This window comes from Nycticebus coucang, chromosome 15 (assembly GCF_027406575.1).
Source record: "Nycticebus coucang isolate mNycCou1 chromosome 15, mNycCou1.pri, whole genome shotgun sequence".
In the NCBI taxonomy this organism is placed as follows: domain Eukaryota; kingdom Metazoa; phylum Chordata; class Mammalia; order Primates; family Lorisidae; genus Nycticebus; species Nycticebus coucang.
In genome coordinates, this window is record NC_069794.1 from 2,821,627 (window position 1) to 2,844,046 (window position 22,420).

Sequence of the window (22,420 nt, forward strand, 5' to 3'; positions counted from 1 at the left end):
CCCAGATACACCACTGCATCTACCCGCAGAGTCACCCCTTAGAAACCTAGAGAACGGCCCTCATCCTAACACAAACAATAGTTATCAACTGAGTCGATTAATGATACACAACACACCCACAGACGCTCAAGTCCCCTCCCCCTTGTCCCAGCAACCAACTTACGGGCTGTCCTTTTGGTCCAGGGGGTCCGGGTGGTCCCTGCACAAATACAAAGAAACTTGTGAACTATTTTCTTTACCCCAGGACCCAGATAACATCTGCTAGGAAGCTCTGGGAAAGCCATTTGCTGTATATTTAGAATGCCGTGCAGGGTGAGGGCCGAGCAGAAGGCCCAGGGCAGCTCCGGCTCACACAGAGGGCTGGTCGGCTACGCACAGCTGTTTCTGCTTTGCTTTTGTGTTTAGGCTTTGACTTCACCCGCGCCCCCTCTGTGTTTGTTCTGATCACTTTGCAAGGTCTCAGGCCCTGGGACACAGGGACAGTCCTCCCTCCCTCTGGGAGTCCCCACAAAACCTTGTCCACTGTTCCTGCTGGTGGCTCAGTACATGTTCACAGACGACGTTAATCTACAGGCCAGCACAGCAGAGTGGGAAGTCCATCTGCAAAGCTCTCAGTGGCAGCACCATACTTGGATGAATGCTTTTAAAATGCTCGGGGAGAGCGTTTGAGCACAAAGGGACAGATGTGAAGGCATCATGGACAAGCCTGGGCTGCACCACCAGCTGCGGGCCTAATGAGCCCCACCAGCTGCACATCTAGTGAGCACCACCAGCGCCACCACCCGCACACCTAGTGAGCGTCACCAGGTGTGGACCTAGTGAGCGCCATCTGCTGTCAGCCTTCTCTGAACTGTGTATTTAAGGTACAAAAACTCTGACCACGTGGCCTGGGTGCTAGGACGAAGCTGCACGCCTGCAGTTAGAGGCTGAGACCTCTCACCTTACGGCCCTTGTCCCATCCCCTTTGTCCAGATCTCTCACAGGTGAGGACCACTTGCCAAAAGCTTTCATAGCACCAGGGAGATTTGCTTTGCAAAAACAAAATCTCTTAGTATGTCTGAAGAAAATGCTGAGCACTGGCCTCCCGACTGTTAACGATGGTAGAATCTCCCCAAATGCACACATGTCCATTTTCTCTCAGTGTCCATCAAGAAACTGATACCACAGTGTCCCCAACAGCTTGTCTCAATCTGGAGCAGTGGTTTCCTATGAGATGGTCTCTCACACCTACAGCCAAAAATCTCTCCTTGAATAATTTAAGGCCCACCTGCCTCACTATACTAAAAAACATGGGATGTGAGGGCGCCAGAAACCCTGGTGCAGTGGCCAGTCTGCCTTCCAGGTCACGGTGCACTGAGGTGGCCAAAGGGCTGTGTGAGCTCTAGCAACTCACCTGCTCCACGCTCTGTCCCTGCAGCGGGCACCCTGCACCCCAATACATGTCCTGTCATGCCTCACTCTGCCACTTGATTTGCAGGAGGAGGAAGGATCCCCATAGACCTCCTCTCAGCCGGGTGCTACCAAGGCCAACAGCTCACCTACCATGACGGGTATGGCCCAGCTGTGACACATCTGCTGTGATGGGCATTGCTTGACTGTGACAGGCACGGCTCGGCTGTGACATACCTACCATGATAGGCATTGTCAGGCTGTGATACACCTGCCATGATGGGCATGGCCTGGCTGTGATACACCTGCCGTGATGGGCATGGCCTGGCTGTGACACTTCTGTCATGATGGGCATAGCCTGGCTATGATACACCTGCCGTGATGGGCATGGCCCGGCTGTGATATACTTGCCGTGATGGGCATGGCCTGACTGTGACACAACTGTCGTGACAGGCATGGCCCAAGCAAAGCCTGTTTTCTCCTTACTGATCTGTGGACTTTGGTTTTCTTTGCCCTTTGTGGCCCCAGTAGGTGTGGGGCTAGGGGAGCTATGCATGACCAGAAGGGCACCTGCCAGCACTACTTTAAAACTCGACATGACTGGCAGTGAGCTGACCACAGGCAGTGAGCTGACCATGGTAGTGAGCTGACCACAGGCAGTGAGCTGACCACTGGTAGTGAGCTGACCACAGGCACTGAGCTGACCATTGGTAGTGAGCTGACCACAGGCAGTGAGCTGACCACTGGTAGTGAGCTGACCACAGGCAGTGAGCTGACCACAGGCAGTGAGCTGACCACTGGCAGTGAGCTGACTACAGGCAGTGAGCTGACCACTGGTAGTGAGCTGACCACAATTTTGCGTCCTTATTCTCCAATGTAAATCGCAGCAGAATGCCTGCAAAGAATTGCCCCTTTCCTGGGTATTTTCCACAGTGACTCCAAGCATCACAGTTGTCTTAGAGCTTTCATCCACATTCAACAGCAGAAGCAGCTACGTGTGGGAGGTGACGCGACAGTGACCCGGAGTGCGCATGGGTACTGGGTACTTACTGGTCTTCCCGGAGCTCCCACTGGACCCATCGGCCCCAGAGGCCCAGGGCGGCCAGGTGGCCCCTGCAGACAGACAATAAGAGAATGTTTTGAAGAGAGGTAGCCTAGTAGCCGGACACATGAAGTTCCTAAGCTTTTGTTGGAATGTCATGTAATAAAAATAAACTTACCTGGAAACCAACTATTCCAGGCTCTCCAGATTCACCCTAATGGAGAGGAAATAAGTTTAAGAGTTGTAGCTTTTAAGTATCTTTAGATTTAGGTACATCTTATTGCACAGTTGAAATATACATGTGAAATATTATAAGTCTTATCAGGAGTTCTTCACCCTAATGACTAATGGCTTGTAGTGCCATGAACATGGAAAAGAGATAAGCCTATAATTAAATATAAGATCAAAGATGTTCTGAATAGAAATAAGATAGTTTAAAAATCATCAGAGTTCTGGATTATTCCAACATCCTAAGCACTCCTTCACTGCACTCATTCTCATGACTTGGAGTTCACTTGGTTATTCTGTTCACTGAGAATTTGCACTGGATCCCGTAACTGCGTCTCCCATCCCTGGCGAACGTACCCGGTATCGATCCCGGTCCTCTTCAGACAGTGCGTAAGGCTCGCCTTTCTGCCCTTTGGGTCCTTGGGGTCCCTAGTTAGCAGATAAATTGTAAAAAGAAAAAAAGGAAACACAAGAATTCCATTAACATTCAGGGCAGCTAAGGTAATTGGAGGATTAGATGTTGGCTTTTACAGGCACTGTCTAATGGTCCTGACGGCTCGTGAGGGCACTCTGAATGTCAATCCCTGTGGTCAGTCACAGAGTGAGACTTCTAATTTCAGAAGGACACAATAGCATCTTGCTTCAAAGTTGACAAAGTGACACTTTACGAGATTTAAATTATTTTCAAAACCCAAATGAATGCTCTATAAACAGTGCCTCTTGCATGCCAGCAGGTCATTTTCTTTGTAACAATATTACGCTTTCTTTGGCATCCATGTACTGGACATGAACGTGGCTGAGAGATGGTGGGCTGCTCTCTGGAGCCGGAGCTGTGTCAAGTGTAAACAGCAGGCGTGTGTATGTGTGTGTGGAAGTAGTTTTCAACACCTACACATAAAAATTGATATTTTAAAGTAATAAATACATGTCATGGCCATGGAATTCATGATAGAGTAGAGGAAAAAAGGACATAGTTTACTGAAAAGTGGAATTTCATAAAAGAAACAGCCACGGAGGAGGCGCTGCAAGGTGGAGGAGGAACCCGTAGAAGCCGACTTGCTTGGGGGGAAAGCACAGTAAGGGAGTTAAGGGCCACTCTTCCTCCACGTTAAGGTTTTTTTTGTTTTTAAATAAACAAAAACAAAATTTTAGTATAATCCTGAATTTGCTAAAAGGTAGCAGTTAAAAGGTAGCAACAAAGCACTGAGATGGCAGATCCTGAAAATAGGCGACAAAGCGACAAACAAATTACTACTATCTGGAAGGTTTTCCATTAAAAAACAAACTCTTGCATTGTACATGCTGGGAATGTAACTTTACTTTCCTGTCACAAAGGATTTTTTAATCTGACAAAGATGACAGAGTCTCACTTTGTCACCCTGGGTAGAGTGCCATGGCCTCAGCCTAGCTGAGTGACAGCGGCCTCACTCCCCTGGGCTCAAGAGATCCTCCTGCCTCGGCCTCCCAAGTAGCTGGGACTACAGGCGCCCACCATAGCGCCCAGCTAGTTTTCCCATTTTTAGTAGAGACCGAGGGTCTTGAACTCCTGAGCTCAAGTGATCCTCCTGCCTCAGTCTCCCAGAATGCTGGGATTACAGACATGGGCCACGGCACCTGGCCAAGGTTTCTGCTTGTTAATTTCGGTTTTACTATTACCTGGCCACTGGCTGCTACTGGCTGGGAGTACAGGAGAAAGCCGCTGATGCCCAGGAGACTGCAGGGGCAAACGCCACCACCAAACCCCCTGTTTTCTATTTCACGTTTACAGAATCGACACAGGATACTGAAATCCAGGAAGGTTGTGCCTTGAGATCTGGCCGGGAATTATGCTCCCAGCCTGGCCCTGAGGCTTCCCCCAGGCGATAAAGGCCCAGCAGGTGCCCACCTGCCCCTCACTGAGTGAATAGGAAGTGGCTCTCCCTTCTCAGAAAAGACATCTATGAACAACAGCCCCACTCTGCACCATCTGGGCTGAGCTCCAGGAAACACAGCTCAGGAGACAAACCTTTCACAAGTTTGCACCTGCATGCGTCACCGCCACACGTGTTCTAGCGCTAACTGACCTGAACGAGCCGTGGGGTACTCACCTGAAGGCCAGGGAAGCCGTCAGAGCCGGAGGGTCCCTGTGGACCTGTGTCTCCCCTGGTTCCGTTGCAGCCATCATAGCCGGGCCTTCCTCTGGGCCCCCCCTGCCCGGGATGACCCTGGGAAAGAGCATGAGTGATGAACCAGTTTCAGATACTCTTTTTTTTTTTTTGAGATAATCTCACTGTATCACCTTCGGTAGAGTGCCGTGGCATCTCAGCTCACAGCAACCTCCAACTCTTGGGCTTAAGCGATCCTTTTTGCCTCAGTCTCCCAGGTAGCAGGGACTACAGGTGCCTGCCACAATGCCTGGCTATTTTTTGTTGCAGTTGTCATTGTTGTTTAGCAGGCCCTGGCCCATTATGAACAAGCCAGCCTTGGTGTATGTGGCTGGCGCTATAACCACTGTGCTACGAGCACCGAGCCTTCAGATACTCATAAGAGCAATGTTCCTGGCATGAATCCAAGGAAAAGCCAACTCAGAAATGGACAAATGAAGGAAAAAAGCGAAGGCACAGTATGCTTCTGAACAGGGGATGGCTTTCAAGGTCAAGTTCTGTTTCACCTGGGCTTTGGTAAGAAGTAACTGTCTTGGGGTCTCCTCTGCCACACTTTATTGCCCAACTGCCTCTTCAGAGGGGTAGGAAAGGGTAGGTTTAAAAAATTCTAGAAAAAATTCTAGCCACTGCTTGCTAATTCTCGGGGGAACAGGGATCTCTTTATCAGTTGTGGTCGACTGAATGTCAGCTGTTGAGTTCGGCAGACCCACACTCTGACCAGAGAAGCCATTCATATGTACAGGGTGACTTTATCGATGGCTTAGCCATGTTTAAAGTAACCGATTTCCTCTTATTTTACTTTCTAGGGAAACACTACTTGTTAGATTTTAAACATAAATATGAAGGATGTCAGGTGTTCTCAGAGGTCTGGGAGCGGGAGACGAGGGAGTGTTAGGCTGCCTTGTGGGCTTTCCCCTTTGCTATCATCTGTAACTCATGCACCACATGACTGCAGCCTATTTTGCTATTTCTTTGAACAATAGATATTTGGATATAAGTTTTATTATTACTCAATTGCTTTTAAACTTTGGTTTTCTTAATAATAAATTGAATGTACTTTCCAGAGTGATTTTTAGACCCTTACGATGTCTATTAGATTTACTTTGAACAATTGGAAAAATGTTAAACAAAGTATATGTATAGTGCCCTATAAACTGGATAATATCAAGAAATACAGTGAGAAAAATGGAATTTTTCTTTTACTTTCACATCTCTTTGCTCTGCATGTTAAATCATGGCTTTGAAGTGGTGCTATCAGACAAGAGATCAGACAGACTTTGTGGGAAGACCCCTGTGAATCTTGGCACCCATATAGCCAGCACAACTTCTCCACCAGCTCTGACAGCCTTCAGGATGGAGACACGAGGGTCTTTAAAGCCAGCCTTTCAAATTCAGCGTGAGGAAATAGCTCTCTGCACGCTCTGTCAGGGCCTTTATTATTCTGTGATGCTTCTGCTCAAATGTACCATTGAGTTCTTCATTCTTCTCCTGGGTTACCTGCCTACATCTGGTCTTCCCTCTGCTTAGATCTGACACAAGTCACTAGAAATTGCATGTCAATCTGATCTTTCTTTGAAATTGTGCTTCAAAGAGAAATTCAATTTACATTGAGCTAAATTAAATGCCCATCTCTCCTTGCTTAACACTTACTAGGTACATTTCCCCAAGAAGCAACACAAAGATTTTACTGAACATCACAGCAATATTATCTGGGGCTCACAAACTCTGCATTCACTGAGTAGTGAGGTCTAAGTTAACTCAGTTTGCAGCGCTGAAGTTCTGTGCTTAAAGAGACTATGTTTGAGCAGCACCAAGGTTCTATAGAAAATGGTCCCAACCTACTCTCTACAATCACTGCCCCATAATTACTTTCTTCCTGATCGGTGAGATATTTACATCTGATACTAAATGAATACAGAGTGGAAAATGAATGAAAATGTGATGCAGGCAAGCTATGGTTTTTCTCCACAGTGTTACTCCCTTTTAAAATCACATTTCAGCTTCCTAAGGACAAAACTAGTGGACAGTCTGTAGAGTTATGAAAACATACTTTAAAAATAGATAGATGACTTAGTTTTAGGCCATTAGCAGGAAAATATGTTCAGAATTTGTTTAACCTTTGAAATATGCAGATTCTCTAACTGCTCATTTCTCGAGATTCTGACTAACGTGGGAGTCATTTCTCGGTTTGTTTAGAGCTGTACCTGAGTGCTGCCTGAGCCCCACCACTCAGGGGACACTTCCGGCCATGTGTCCCGGCCATGTGGGTCCCATGTCTTGGTGAACACGACTTCCTCTTTTTTTGCTGTGCCTGCTCCCTTCTATGTCCACACAGAAATCAGAGGTAGAGAGCTGCAGAAAATGCCGAGTCCCTGTGACTTCACCCAACTCCCATCTCTCACCCTGCATGGGGACTGCCCTGCTGTGCAGCCCAGGAACGGGGGTGCCTCCTGCGTGTGCACGGCCATCTGTACACGAGTGTGAGGCTCACAAAGCAGATGTCTTAGAAGGACAGTGGTGGCCGGATGTGGGGCGGGTCAGAAAGTGCAATAAACACGTTTATCCCTGAGGTCAGGTCTGGCCAGGAAGCCAAGCCTGGGAAATCTGCTCATGGGCCCTGTGAAGAAGGCTGTGAGTCAGGCTGTTTTGTTTATTTTTTTTTATGCCACAAGAAGTAAAGTAAACTAGGTTATAAAAACACATTTTATTGCATTTTGAGATTTTCTCATGAGCGAAGCTTGCCTTTCCTCTTTCTCGTTTTGTGTGTGGTTACTGCAGAGAATCTGAGAAGCGGCACCGGAGCTCAGCAGGGCTGCTTTACACACGGGTCCCTCTACAGTTCCAGTGAAATCTCAGGACTGGCTCTGTACTGAGTATATCTGAATGCCATGCTAGCTTTTTATTCCAAGACAATGTCCAATTTTAGCAAACAGCCTCAACTCCGAAGCCAACTATAAGCACATTTACAAAGGAAACAGTCGGTTCAATGTTTGGATGGCGGGATTTATGCACATATAGCCCCCCATTGTTAACAGAACAGGAGGTCTCCTTCTAAATGTTTCTTTAAGTCCTTAATGCATTGCTCAGAATGCACACAATGCTTAAAAATTCTCATCTTCCAGAAAACTTACGGGAATTCCATCAGCACCAGGGAATCCAGAAACGCCTCTTGCTCCCTGTGAAGAAAGAAAACAGACTCAGCCATGGCCGAGGTGCCCCCCACCCACACGAAACCAGGGGACACCCACAGGGACCGTACCACGTCTCCTTTCAGTCCTGTTATTCCGGGAGCTCCCCTTTCACCTTTGTCACCTTTGCGTCCCTGCAGTCCTGGGAATCCTTGCAGGCCTGAGGGCCCAGTGTAGCCCTGAGGGCCCACTGGCCCCGGCTGACCCTGTGGGAACAACATAGGGTCAACTTGCATAATTAAAGACAATACATACTCATTTTTAGTTCCAGTTACTTTAAAACTACACTCTTCATTCTCAAAGACCCATGATCGTCAGAGAACATTACAGGCAAACGGACAACCAACTACTGCCCAAGAGCTACAGAGTAATTTCTGGTTAAGGAAAGAAGCCATAGACTGTGAGAGAAGAAAATATTAAATGTGAAAAAAATTATCCTAAATTATTAAAGTGATGTTATTGTGGGATGTTAATATTGAGTTGGGATGAAAGAACAACCTTAGTGGCTTCTTTTTAAGCCTTTTCAGTATAAACAAAAGATCCAAACTAACTTCTGCAATTTTATCTCTGTTTTTCTCAATACAATGCATACAGTAGGCGAGGAAATACATGTTGCTTCCAGATATCAAAATGACACCAGATGTTTAAGTGATTAGAAAATCTCTCCTTTGGTCCACACACAGAAAAAAAGGAAAGGGTTTCTGAAATATATAAAAATGTATGTCCACACTCATTAGAACAGCTACTATTATATTTAAAAACCCCAATTAAAAGTGTCGTTGAGGATGTGGAGCAATCGGAGCATGTGCATTGCTGGTGGGAATGTGGAACAGTGCAGCTGTGGAAAATAGTCCAACAGCTCTTCAGAGAACTAAGAAAGGGAATTGATGCAGGACCCAGCAATTCTGCTCCTGGGCACTTCCCCAAAGAACCAACAGCAGAATTCCAGCAGGTGTCTGCGCACCCATGTCACAGGCGTGTCACCCACACCAGCTGGAGGGTGGAGGCAACCCAAATGTCCGGGGACGATGAGTGTGCAAACACAACGTGGCTTAACCTCTGGATGAAATGCCACTCAGTCCCAGGGAGGGAGCAGTGACACACCTGCCCCAACACGGATGAACCGGGGGATGTCACCCTGACTGAAGTGAGCCAGTCGCAGAGGGAGGACACGGTGCGATTCCACGTCTGTGAAGCGCACAGAGGAGCCAAACCGCAGAGGCAGAGGGTAGAAGCTGCCAGGGCTGGAGGGGAGGTGGGGCTGACCCCCGGGGGCTGGAGGCCGCACTGCAACCTGAGCGTGTCAATGGCACTGACCTACCTCTGAGCATGGTTAACAGAGAGATCTTGTAGCATATGTTTTAACCATAATAAATAGTTTAAAAAACAAATATAATTTTTAAGACAAAAATAAATTTACTACAACAGAAGATGTTTAAAAATGAACAAAGGAGGGGTGAAGGTTCTCTCCTACTGAGGGAAGCAATTCTGATATTACAGTTGATTTCTAATCATCCACAGGTTCGCCCAAATGAAAAGATATACGTCTTGATCACTCTTCCGCTGAGTGAGTCTGTTCATTCACACAACCTCTATCTGTCAAATGCCATTTACTGTGACAATTCAAATTCTAGTCTTGCCCTGAGAGGGGGTGCTGGGCAATTTTTCTAATCTTTATCTCCCTTGCTTACAGGGAAGCTGCCTTGTGGAACTGTCCAGCTAAGAAGTGTGTCCTTTACGGACTGTGATGCTGTCCACGCATCCGCACACGGCTATGGGGTAGCAGTGACCTCACAGAGGCATCTGCACAGGTGGGGGTGGGGAGCTCCCACCTGCCCAGGTGCCGGGGGAGGCGGCGAAGGAGACTCCCTGAGGTGGAAGAGACCCACGCGGTTAAGATTGTGGTCAGTGGATGTGATTTAGACAATTTATCCCATAGCTTGGGAGTGCTGCCCCCACAAACAAAGGTGAGCTGGGAAAGCTCCCTGGGGACCCCTTCTGGGCCAAAGTCTGAGATTTAGGGAGAGGGAGCTCTCCTCTGTGCTCCACAAGGTCCTGGAGAGTTCAGTCAATGCCTCAGGGAGCAAACATTCAACGGGAGGGTCCTGGTCTGCAGTGCAGTGGGCAGTGACCAGGCCATGCATTTTAATCACTTTTGGAGAACATTATACAAGTGAGTATAGCCCCACGTGTCCTCCCAGCTGGGGAGAACAGTGGTAACAGATGGACGGCACTGACTCTGGACACGCGATACCCAGGCTCACTCTATCTAACACTCAGTGGTTTTATTATGTTACAGTTGTTGTAAGTTTGGGAACAAAAGACGATTTGATTCTGATTTTTATGGCTCTTCCCCAGTTGTGCCCAGTTCAGTTTTGTCTGTGGCTGTGCTGGAAAATAACCAGGCCATGAAGCTCAGCTGCCCTGATCATGTTGAGACTGACAGTTTGCTGGTGTTTATACGGAACATCTTTAGGGGGATAAAATGTTCCTTGAGAGTACCATCACTTTTATTGTCTATAAGCCCCGTAACTGTCCAGGAGGATCAGTTTATAGAGCCAGGCAAAGGGAGAACGTGTGCCTTCATGATGAAGAGCCGCGTCCTCGCCTCACTGCCCGTGATGGGCAGTGACGAGCCTCGGCATGTGCCCATTCTCCTTCACTGTCAGTAAACTTCTTCCTAACCTTTATTGCTTGGATGGGAACTCTGATTTTTGTAACAAAACCCTACTCGTTCCTTTTCTGAAGCATGATGTCACATTTTGTTTTTACTGAGGTAAAGTTCACATAACATAAACCATTAAAAATGTATAAGTTGGTGACTTCAGTACATTCACGGCGTTGTGCAGCCAGCGCCTCTATTTTCAGAACATTTTTTTAATGAGATTTTTTAAAAATATCATTACTATATTTTATTTTATTTTTATTTATTTTTTTGCAGTTTTTGGCCAGGGCTGGGTTTGAACCCACCACCTCTGGCATATGGTGCCGGTGCCCTACTCCTTTGAGCCAAAACATTTTTATCAGCCCAAAGGACATCCCGGACCCATGAAGCAATCACCACTCATCCCCACCCATCCCCCACCCACCTCCCAGCCTCTAAGGCTATCTCTGTTCTGGATATTTTCACACATGGGCTCACGTGACATAATGTGCTCAGGTTCACCAGTGGATGAATGATATTCCCTGGCAGGGACAGACCACAGCATGTCCCCCTGTCCACTCAGGGACATCTGGGAGTGTGTGTGTGTGAGTATGGGTCTTAGTCTCTGTTTGGAATTATTTTCACTGTATTTCTGGGTGGAACTGCTGGATCCTAGGTCAATTCCATGCTGGGGCTGTTGCGCTCCCGGCCAAGTGTCTCTGTAGTAGCTGTACCGTGTCCCATCCCCAGCAGCGATGCAGGGGGCTCCAATTCCTCCACATCCTCACCAGTGCTTATGAGTTTGCATTTTCTTTTTGGCTACGGCCATCCTAACTGGTGTCAAGATGAACACGCCATCCAGAGCTTCTGATGGGATGGCATATTCCACAAAATTCAATCCAGCTTCCATGCTGAGGAAGTGCTAGGGAGCCTGGGGACCATGTGAGGAGCCCTCGTCCTCCCGGATGAAGCCCTTGCTGCTGCCCTAATGTGAACCCTGCACTGCCGGGCTGCACGCACATTCTCGTCAAGGCCAAGGACGCCGGGTAAGGCACACTTTAGTCATGAGCGTCTGAGGCTTCCCCAGGACGTCCTGCTGCCAGGGAAGTCTGGTGCTTGTAAAGAGCAGCTGGGAAGAGCAGGTAGACGCGCGGGGGTTTCCTTTGTGCTAATCACCATCATCACTGTCAACTCCCACCCTTAGCCGAAAAGTCCCAACGGGAGAAGCTATTTCCATGTCTTCCTCTCCTTTTGCACTAAGTGACCTTCTGTGGTAATAAAAATGACCACAGAAAGAGGAAGAGTCTAGTTTAAATGTCTGTGCATAAATCTCAAAAGCTTTTAAACTTCTAAAGCGCCTAAATTCCTCCAGTATCCTTGATAAAAGTATGTCCACAAAATGTTTCTCACACGCCAGCAGATGCGTGGGAAAGAGACACAGGACCATGTCCCCTGCTTCCGTCCCCAGGTCCCCAGCTCACAGTTCAACCCGTATAAATGATTACTTCCTAGGAAACAGGATCATGAGAGGTATCATTTGATTGTCTAATTTTTAGGGACAAAGCATGTCACAAATGTGACAAATGGGTTATCGCCTTCATCCCAAAGGCAGCTGCATGAAGTGATATAAATTCTGTGGAGAGGAGATTACTGGGGCTGGGGTTGGGCCTGCAGCGGGGCTGGGTGCACAAATGTAGCTCTGGAGAGTGGGGGGTCCCACTGTGTGCTTGACACCCACAATAAGGTCGGCACCAGCACCATCTGGCCCCAGAACACCTGAATCTACATTTAACCTGGTCCCCAGGGTCCTCTCTGTGTTCAGTGTGGTAAACGCAGCACAGTGACTACCACACTGTCCCCTCCTGGTGTGCTCAGTGGAAGATGTGGTATCTTTTAATAGGAAATAGGTTCCATGAGATTGGCCCTCAGAAGAAAGGTCTGGCTGATCGGGGCAGGCAGAGAGAAACAGAGTATTTAGGTTAATTAAATATTATGTTTTTCTTTCTTTTTTTTTTGAGACAGAGCTTCAAGCTGTCGCCCTGGGTAGAGAGCCACAGCATCACAGCTCACAGCAATCTCTAACTCCTGGGCTAAAGCGATTCTCCTGCCTCCACCTCCCAAGTATCTGGGACTACAGGCGCCTGCCACAATGCCCAGCTATTTTTTGGTTGCAGCCGTCATTGTTGTTTGGCGGGCCTGGGTTGGACTTGAACCTGCCAGCTCAGGTGCATGTGGCTGGCGCCTTAGCCGCTTGAGCCACAGGCACGGAGCTGATTAAATATTACTTCTAATTAAAATTCTCTCGGCCTCATGCTTCAGTGATAGCTATAAGACATGATAGTTTTGATCATCGTTAGGACAGACGGGTAAGCACTACTTTTCCCTCTGGAGTCTGTGGGACTCCAGGAGCAGTTTTGGAAGCTGCTGTCTGGAAAGGCAGAAACGCCAAGTCCAGACTCAAATCCATATTGCTCAGATGCCACCACGGGGGACAGAAGGCACTTCCAGAGTCCTGCTGTAAGAAGCGCTCACGAATTGGGGAATTTCATGTCTGGGGAAAGCAGCAGATACGAGCACACGTGAAATCCCCTTCAGATACATGAAGAAAGATCGATAATTAATCAGGGCCTCCAAAAATGTCCCCTCACTTTCGAACAACCCTGAGGTGGTGCCTGTTTCCATTTTAGTTTATTAACCTTAAAATAGTTCTTCATTAAGGGAGTAAAAAGTTTCATTTATCAGAGAAGAATAAAAAACCGTTTTCAAGGATAAAACCAGCTTGACTGCACATCAGGATTCCTAATCTACAGTACAGGATTTTCCTGGTGCAATAAGAATGAGCCTTTCATGACTAACGGGCCAACATCTGAATAGTAGGAAATCCCTTCTCCTTCGTCAGCTGACTCTTCCTGTCTCACCTTTTATGGGCACAGGCGCCCACCAGACACCCATATCCTCTGCATTCCCCAGTGCGGACCCTCCCTCCCTTCCGCAAAGCATTCCAGACAATTCACGCCAAAGGCTGCAGCTCCTGATGACCCTCTGGGGATTCCAATCTAAGTCCTTAGTTAATTTCTACCAGCTCTTGGCCACATGTTTGAAAATGTGTAAAATTTCCCAAAAGGAAAAATGGGCTCCTTTTAAGGATCCAGGAAAATAGCTCCTCCAGTCAAAATTCAAAAATATTTATTGTTCTTAAGGATGATCAGTTAGCAATTGGGAGCTATTTTTAGATCATGCTGGCAGGACGGATTGGTAGCACATTCCAAGCTAGCAATGTGAAGGTTGGTATTTGTGTAACTAGCGGCCTGCTCCGTGCACCATAGAGCCCACGTTGAACCTGACCTTCTGCCTATACATTCTTTTTAAAAAAAATTTTTTTTTTTAATTTTAGCTTGCTTGTTCATTCTTCTTAGTTTGAAGTACTCTTTTTTTTTTGTTCATTTTCTTCTTCCTCTGGAGATGCTCTGTCCCGCTGTTTTTGATGTTAGTAGAGACGGGGTCTTACTCTGGCTCACTGCTGGTCATACTGGTCTTGAACCTCTGAGCTCAGGCAATCCACCTGCCTCGGCCTCCCACAGTGCTGGGACTACAGGCGTGAGCCACCACGCCTGGCCTGCCTATACATTCTTATTTAAAATATTAACAAAACATTACTCCTAGCTCTAGGTTCTATTCTATATTAAGGATTCCAGTTACAGGGGTTGAATTATTTGGACTTTTAGAATTTCTGCTCTCCAAAACTTTTTGACAACCGATTAGATTACTAGTGTCAACATAAGGTGAATACCTTCCATGTGTAAAGAAATAAACCTCCACCTTAGGTTGCTCCCTATACAAACATTTACTCAAAATGGACCTAAATGCAAGAGCCGAAGCTATAAAACTTCAAGAAGAAACCACAGGGTTTCTCTGTAACGCTGAATGAAGCAAAGATTTCTTAGAAAAGACCCAAAGAACAGAAGCTGTAAGAATAAAGGTGGCAAGCTTAAAAAGTTTAATTGTGGAAATATGCTGTTAAAAATAAAAGGGCCACAGGTGGGGAGAAATATTTGCAAAATGCAAATCTGACGAATGACTTCAACGAGAATAGAGAACATCCCAAGCTCAGTAGTAAGGACATGGACAAGGCAAATGAGAAAATGGCAGAAGGCTTGAACACTGAGAAGATGTACAGACGGAAAATAAGCACGGGACACTGGGCATCACTGGTCATCAGGGAAAAGCAAGTTAAATCTCCAGGAAGCGGAAACTGGATCCTCGACAACGGCTGATACACGTAGAACAAGCTGGCGATGCCCAGTGCGGGCGAAGACACAGGGGCTACCAGAATCCCGTCGGCTGCCGGAAGCAGTGCAAACAGCATGGCCCTGACAGTGTGGCAGTGTCTTATAAGGGTCATGTCCACCGGCTGCAGGACCCAGCAATCCTACTACTCCCGGCAGAGAATCTAGGGAAATGAAAACCTACGTCCACGCCAAAACCTCTATGAAATGATAGTGGTTTTATTAATTGAGCTGAAAGCTGGAAGCAGGATGGATGGTCAGGGAAGGATAAGCAAGCTGAGGCCCATCCACAGGGCGAATACGAGTCAGCAACAACAAGTAAGAAGGGATTTGACGCGTGCGATATGGAGGCCGGGGGCCAAGGCTTTCTGTGAGGTGAAGGACGCTGGACGCAAACGGCTGCGTGCTGTCTGGTCTGGTTTATACCACGACGACGGGGGACACACCCGTAGTGGCCAGGGCCAGAGGAGGACGGGCACGGACACACAAAGGCCCCAGGAAACTTTCTGGGGAAATGGAGCTGCTTTATGTCATGATTTTGGCAATCGATATACAGCTGTAAGCATTTTATCAAGATTCACTGAATTATATGCAGATTATGCCCAGTATACTGCGCCCACAAGCAGATAAAAGAGGGTGGTGACGCCAGCACCAAGAAGGCAGGCCCAAGTTTGAAGGCACGTTGGGCTATGGAAAAGATTGCACCCTTTCCCCACACTCCTGCAGGCGCCTTTGTCAAATAGAGGATATTTACAAAAGGAGGAAGAGTGCACATTTTAAAAATAACATTTAACCAAATGCTTTTTAAAAATGCCTGCTAGGGGAATAAAATAATCTAGAGGAACCAAGAGCTAGCTCTCCCTGTCTGGAGACTGTCAGTTTGATCATGGTACTGACGGAAAAGAGAACAGTCCTGGGCACAGCCCTCAGGCCGCAGAACTGGAGGTGGGTCAGGCCCAGATTAGACCAGGGATGTGGGAAGCCCCAGGTTGCCGGCTCCATTGCTCTTGATCTCCAAAAAACCCCCGAACCGCTGGTGCCACCTGCAATACTAATGTGCTATGGTATCACGTGGTTTTCTCTGAAACGATCTGGGATAGACGCTTGTTTTAGAGACGCTAGCCCATGATCTTACCTGAAATGGCTTGACTTGAGTGGATTCAAATTTTAAAGCAGAGAAAAAAATGAACAGTCTCCTATTCCTCACCCATAGGACCAATGAGTCTGGAAGCCTCTGCTCCTTGTTTTAAAAATAGGTGACACAGGGGCAGTCAGCTCCATGGCTCCCAGTCCACATTTTTACAGTCTAGATGTGATTTTTGCCTGGTGCATGTTGGGACATTGATTTTCTGGACAGCTCCTCTTTCACAGTCAGCACAGCTCAAGTGCCGGCTATGATCGCTGCCCCAGGGACTTGCTGCACATCCAACCCTCATCCTCTAGAGGACATGAGGGCTGGGTCAGGCCGTGGGAGCCCAGGCGGGGCCAAGGGGCAGCCACAGCCCTGTGAGGAGGTGACACTCTTCCTAACTTCGCGCCTGGGACCCGGCGATGCAGTGAGGGCCAGGGCATTACCACCACATGGCCTGGTGTCATTAGGAAGTAACAGTACAGGGGACTCTGGCCTATACTGACAAGATTAGAGAGTGAAATTACAGTGGGCGGCAATGATTGAGGTGCCAAATCATGAAATGACTGGTAATAAAAATAATTATTATTCATGGGCTCAGCTGCAGGCTATTAATTTCCAAGTGCCACCTGTACACACTGATATTTTACCAGTATTCTGAGTTCATCTTCACGCCTAAGCAGGTGACGTGACTCTGAGCAGAGACCGTGTTCTCAAGGCTCCGTCCCACTGTCATCACCCCATGGGGTGCTCCGTGGGGACTGGCCTCCTGCAGCCCAGTGGAGGCCGCCCCCAGAAGGGAGCGAGAGGAAAGGCCAGCCTGGAGGCCGCCTTCCTGCCCAGATCACCAAACAGGCCTTCAGTCTTCAGGGTGACATTTCAGTATCTCTGGCACAGACCAGGGCCAGCACCAAGGTTATATCTATTTTGCACTTTGATTAAACAGGAGCCACATGAAGGGGAGAGATTCTTGAAGTCGGCATTATAATGGGTTGGTTCTGCTGTGAAGAAACAGCCAACCAACCCACCAGCCAACTGAGAAAACGGTCACGGGCGAGACTGGCGGGGCTGCTTTTTCCCGTTATCTTTATTTGAAATGTTCCCAAGTAGGACACGCTTTAAATAGAGCGCCAAATTCTCTGTCACCAAAAAATGCCTGACGACTGTCACTTTCCTCCCCTCCCTTCCTTCAGCTTTACGCTACTTATCTGTTATTTTATTTATTTCATTTGTTACTCCTCTAAAAATAGATTTTATTTTTAAATGTCTGTAAAATAAAATCCACTTCTTTTGGTGTGTCGTTCTGTGCACTTCGACAAATGCAGAGTTGTGTGACCTCCACCGTGAGGAAGTCACAGACGCCTCCTCCACCCCTGGTCCCCCACCGTGCTCCTCTGTGGCCAAACGCTCCTCTCCCAAACCTCGGCCAGTCCCTGCTGGTTCTCCACCCTTACCCACTGCCCTTCCCAGGCCCTCCTGGGTCTGGACTCCTGCCGTCTGGAGTCTGAGTATGCTTCCACTTGGCCTGATGCACTTGAGAGTCCCCCAGCTGCTGTGTGTACCCACAGGTTGTTCCTTTGTCCTGCTGCATCGTAACTTACTGGATTCCACTACCACAATTTGTTTATCCGTTTGTGCTGTTTCTGGTCTTGGATGAATGTGAACTGAGCTACTAGAAACATCATGTGTGGTTGTGTTAACAGATTTTTTTACAAATATCCAGGAATGGATTATGGGGTCAAATGGCGATTGTTCAATTTCATTAAACAAAACAACGCCTGCAGCACTGTCACCACCATGGCACAGATTGGCTGCACCACTGTATTCCTGCCAGCAACGCGCGAGAGGTCCACGTCCTTGTTGGCACTTGGTAGTCTCAGCTTTTTTTTCTTAGCCATTCTAGTAGGTGTGAAGCAGTAAGTCATTGGGGTTGGAATCTCAACGCTGCTCATTCCCACAGACCAAGTCCAGGCCTGGCGTTTCTACCACTACTGCAATGTCCTTTCGGGATGAGGACAAATCCCCACCAGTGCTGCCCCCACCTCTTGACACTGCCTGGGGACCTTGTGGCTGGTGCAGAGTCAGTGGAAGTGTGACAGTGCTTGTGGCACCTTTGCTGTTTTCCATGAAGACAAACAACTCACAGGCAGCTTCTTCCCCAAGGTGTGAGTCTTGTTGGAGAGGAGGGCCCGAGGGAAGGGGAGCCCGCACGGCCCGACACCCAGACAAGGCAATGAAAAACAACTTTCCTCTATACAGAAACTAAAGAGAAACTCAGCTCCCAAGTTCTTACCTATGGTATGAATGCATTTTATTTTGCCTACTGTTCCCTTTTCATACATTATGATACAAAAACAACCTCTGACTTTCTAATACATGAATGCGAGCCTCACTCCCTAGCAAGAGTCATATTATATCTCCTTACGGGGAATAATACTCACTTAAAATTATACCAATACAACATGACTTTTCAGATCTGTCTCGGCTCTTTGCCACGGATACCACCGATAACCTAGTACTCTCCCAAAGGCTTCATAAAATATCAGATTTGGGCCTCAGGGAGCGGCAGGGGACAGCTGAGGGTGCCTGGGGGGCTCAGCAGGAGGAAGGCTGTTTCCCAGCCTCTGGGTCAGGTCTGTGTTTAATCAGATCCCAGACTGGGGTGGGACCACTCTAGGGGTTTTCTTGTCCCAGTCCTGGCTGCGGCTGGCTGCCAACACATCTCCTGGGGAGGTCTTGGACCCCAGGACTGACGGATGAGACTCAGTGCAGCCTCTCGAGAGACAGTTTCCGACCTCCAACTAGATTAGCTGCTCCCTGATTGCTCCTGTCATGGCACAGAGTACAGCACTGCCCCGCATTTCACACAGGCCACAAGGCCTTGGAAGTAGGGCTCAGCTTCATTTCTGCATCTGCCCCCATCATGTGACACCCAGATCACGCTCCACGCATCTGTTAAATGAATGGATGTGGCGCTGCTCTGCCTCACTCCAAACTCACGTCCTTCCCACACAGAGTCTTCTACTTTTAGGCTATTTTTCTGACCATTATTATGGCTCCCTGAGTTCTGAAGCACAGCATTGATGGGTGACACTGTGGAGACCTGTCCTGCCCTCACTGCTCCCCCTCCAATTCCCTAAGTCACCTTCACACGTCAGGAGACCGCAAACCCCCAACCTCAACTCCTCTCCCCAGTCCACACCACCCTAGTGGAGTTTCTGCTCATTGTTTCTCCCAGGTGATCTGGTTTTATCTGCCTGCATTATCAGCGAGAACCAGGCTTCTGAAATGGAGCCATAAGGAGGGAGGTCGCCAGGCTCGGAGAGAGGAGTGTCCCAACTCTGTGCTTGGCATCTGATTAGATAAACAAGACATTGTCTGCTGAAACCAAAGTCCAGAAGGTGAGGCAAGGAATCTGGAATGCAAGGACTCCCCTGCACCCGCTGGAGGCTTAGCTCTGGTAATGTTTGAACCAAGCGTTTGGGGACAACTGTCCGTGAGAAGCCTAACATACTTTAAGCAACCTTGGGGAGGTACCGTGACTCAGGGGCTTAAAGTTACAGAGAACGGGCTGAGTGAGCCGGCATAGCTCTCTGAACAGCCATAAAAGGCCTGTTTTCCACACTGACTGAGTACCTCTGCTTTAAAATTAAATTTTAACTTTATACCAACAAAAGACAACTTCTTAGCACCCTTCGTGCTCCTGGGAGGAGGGAACACATAGGCCCGCAAGTGTCATGCGCAGTTCTGGTGGCCAGCACTAGGTGGCACTCGGCTGTGCGCCTAGGGCCAGGGACCCACCCGCCCCGACCTCAGGTCACTTTTGCAAGTGGCGACGCTGTCGGATTCCCAGATGGAGCTCCAGTGATGACTCATCTCCTGGGGTGGAGGGCAGGTCCCTCATCAGTTGTGGGGAGCTAACCTCTCATGGGGAAAGCTCTGATGCCATTGTTGATGGCAGTGTTCTAATGACACCTGAACAGCACTTCAAACTCTACTTCTTTGCACAGGGCTGTTGACTGACTCAGTGATTAATGCATTTTATAATTAATTCCCTTCCTTGATGTTCTAAATGTGAGTATGGTGGACCTGTGAGATGAAGACTGGCTGCAAAGGCCCAGGAGACAGGGGTTTCAAGTTCCTGGGCTGATCCCTGCCTGCCCCCTGCGGTGACAGAGCTGCCACTTCCAGACTCCAGAGCCTTCACTCCTTGGAGCCCTTTCCAACAGTTCGCCTACTTAAGCCTCGCAAAACCTCTGAGATGTGGGCACTGTTCTCCTGTCCATCTTACGGTGAGGAAACTGAGGTGCACAGAGGTTGGGTGGCTCAGCTGGTGTGTAACAGAGCAATCCACACAGCTCCACGGGCCTGTTCCTGCACACGGGACCCTCCCAAGGAAATGGGGATGACTTGACTTCTGCTGGTCTTCATGGAGCTGTGACTAAGCTAAAGGCAGATGGGCAAACCGTCTGCAGAAATGAACATATACACTTGGGGCTTGCAGACATTCATGAGAAACCAGGTGGGCGCCCACGGACATTATTAGAGGAAGCTCCTGCCCCACTGTACCCCGCTGCCCAATGTGGCCACCCCACAGCACATTAACCCCCTCCCTGCTGGAAGGTGAGGTGGGAAGAAAGAGAAGTGAGTTGATCCTGTTACTTTTTAGCAATTCCACGCAAAAGTTGTGCAGGAAGCCCCGAGGGCTGCAGGCTACCACGCAGGAACATTGGCAGGCTTTGGGGAAATATTTTGGCATATCTTATAACCTGGACTTTCCCTAGCTTCCCTTCACAGATTTATTGTGGAGGAAAGGCCATATTAGGAAGATTTTTCTAAAAGGCTGGGTGGTTTCTGCATGGTAAAAAGAAGGAATGAAGGAGCACTTCCTGAAGTGGAGAGTTTAGCTGGACCTTCGTGAGAACCAGCACTACTGGGCAGGTGTTGAAAACCAGCGCCCACCTGTGGGGAGAGAAATTGGTCCAGGAGAAGGCCTGCCGGTGGGGGGACCGGTAGGTGTCCCTGCTGTTGTGGGGGGACAGGTAGGTGTCCCTGCTGGTGGGGGAGGATGGGTAGGTGTCCCTGCTGGTGGGGAGGATGGGTAGGTGTCCCTGCTGGTGGGAGGACCGGTAGGTGTCCCTGCTGATGGGGGGGGACAGGTAGGTGTCCCAGCTGGTGGGGGAATGGGTAGGTGTCCCTGCTGATGGAGAGGACGAGTAGGTGTCCCTGCTGGTGGGAGGACCAGTAGGTGTCCCTGCTGGTGGGGGGGACGGGTAGGTGTCCCTGCTGGTGGGGGGTGGGGTAGGTGTCCCTGGTGGTGGGGGGTGGGGTAGGTGTCCCTGCTGGTGGGGGGTGGGGTAGGTGTCCCTGCTAGTGGGGGGGGACAGGTAGGTGTCCCTGCTGGTGTGGGGGATGGGTAGGTGTCCCTGCTGGTGGGGATGGGTAGGTGTCCCTGCTGGTCGGGGGGACCGGTAGGTGTCCCAGCTGGTGGGGGGAACGGGTAGGTGTCCCTGCTGGTGGGGGGGACTGGTAGGTGTCCCTGCTGGTGGGGGGGATGGGTAGGTGTCCCAGCTGGTGGGTGGTGGGATAGGTGTCCCTGCTGATGGGGGGACGGGTAGGTGTCCCTGATGGTGGGGAGACGGGTAGGTGTCCCAGCTGGTGGGGAGGACGGGTAGGTGTCCCTGTTGGTGGGGGGGACCGGTAGGTGTCCCTGTTGGTGGGGGGGATGGGTAGGTGTCCCAGCTGGTGGGGGGGACGGGTAGGTGTCCCTGTTGGTGGGGGGGACCGGTAGGTGTCCCTGTTGGTGGGGGGGATGGGTAGGTGTCCCAGCTGGTGGGGGGGACGGGTAGGTGTCCCTGTTGGTGGGGGGGACCGGTAGGTGTCCCTGTTGGTGGGGGGGATGGGTAGGTGTCCCAGCTGGTGGGGGGGACGGGTAGGTGTCCCTGTTGGTGGGGGGGACCGGTAGGTGTCCCTGTTGGTGGGGGGGACGGGTAGGTGTCCCTGATGGTGGGGAGACGGGTAGGTGTCCCTGTTGGTGGGGGGGACCGGTAGGTGTCCCAGGTGTGCTCCCTCCTTTAGGAGCTGGAGTGTGAAGAGGAAGCCATGGCCCTGTCCCCAAGCAGACCTGCCCTGGAGGTGGCCCCAAGAGCAGGGGAGGGCTCCGGAATGAGGGGCAGCAGCAGGAGGAGAGAAGGGCAGAACTGGTGGCCATTTGGTTTGTGGACAAAATGAAAGGGTAGGAAAGTGGCCTCTCATTGGATGTTGGGAAGGCCATTAAGAAGACAGAAGAAAGGTGGGGAAGGACTCAGGGAGGTGGCTGAGGTGCCAGCACCAGTGGCAGAAGTCTATAAATCTGAAGGGGAGAGAAGCA

At 49.3% G+C, this 22,420-nt stretch overlaps 1 protein-coding gene across 1 annotated transcript in view; it reads right to left on the reverse strand.

The window, feature by feature from the left end:
* COL4A2 (collagen type IV alpha 2 chain) overlaps positions 1-22,420 on the reverse strand; it is a 170,209-nt gene that overhangs the window by 59,479 nt on the left and 88,310 nt on the right. The window contains exons 5-11 of the mRNA XM_053563521.1: positions 8,063-8,197; positions 7,935-7,979; positions 4,747-4,863; positions 3,017-3,088; positions 2,610-2,645; positions 2,440-2,502; positions 164-199 (exon numbers count right to left, since the gene is read on the reverse strand). Of these exons, the coding sequence (XP_053419496.1) occupies positions 164-199; positions 2,440-2,502; positions 2,610-2,645; positions 3,017-3,088; positions 4,747-4,863; positions 7,935-7,979; positions 8,063-8,197 (504 nt within the window). The remainder of the gene's footprint in view (positions 1-163; positions 200-2,439; positions 2,503-2,609; positions 2,646-3,016; positions 3,089-4,746; positions 4,864-7,934; positions 7,980-8,062; positions 8,198-22,420) is intronic.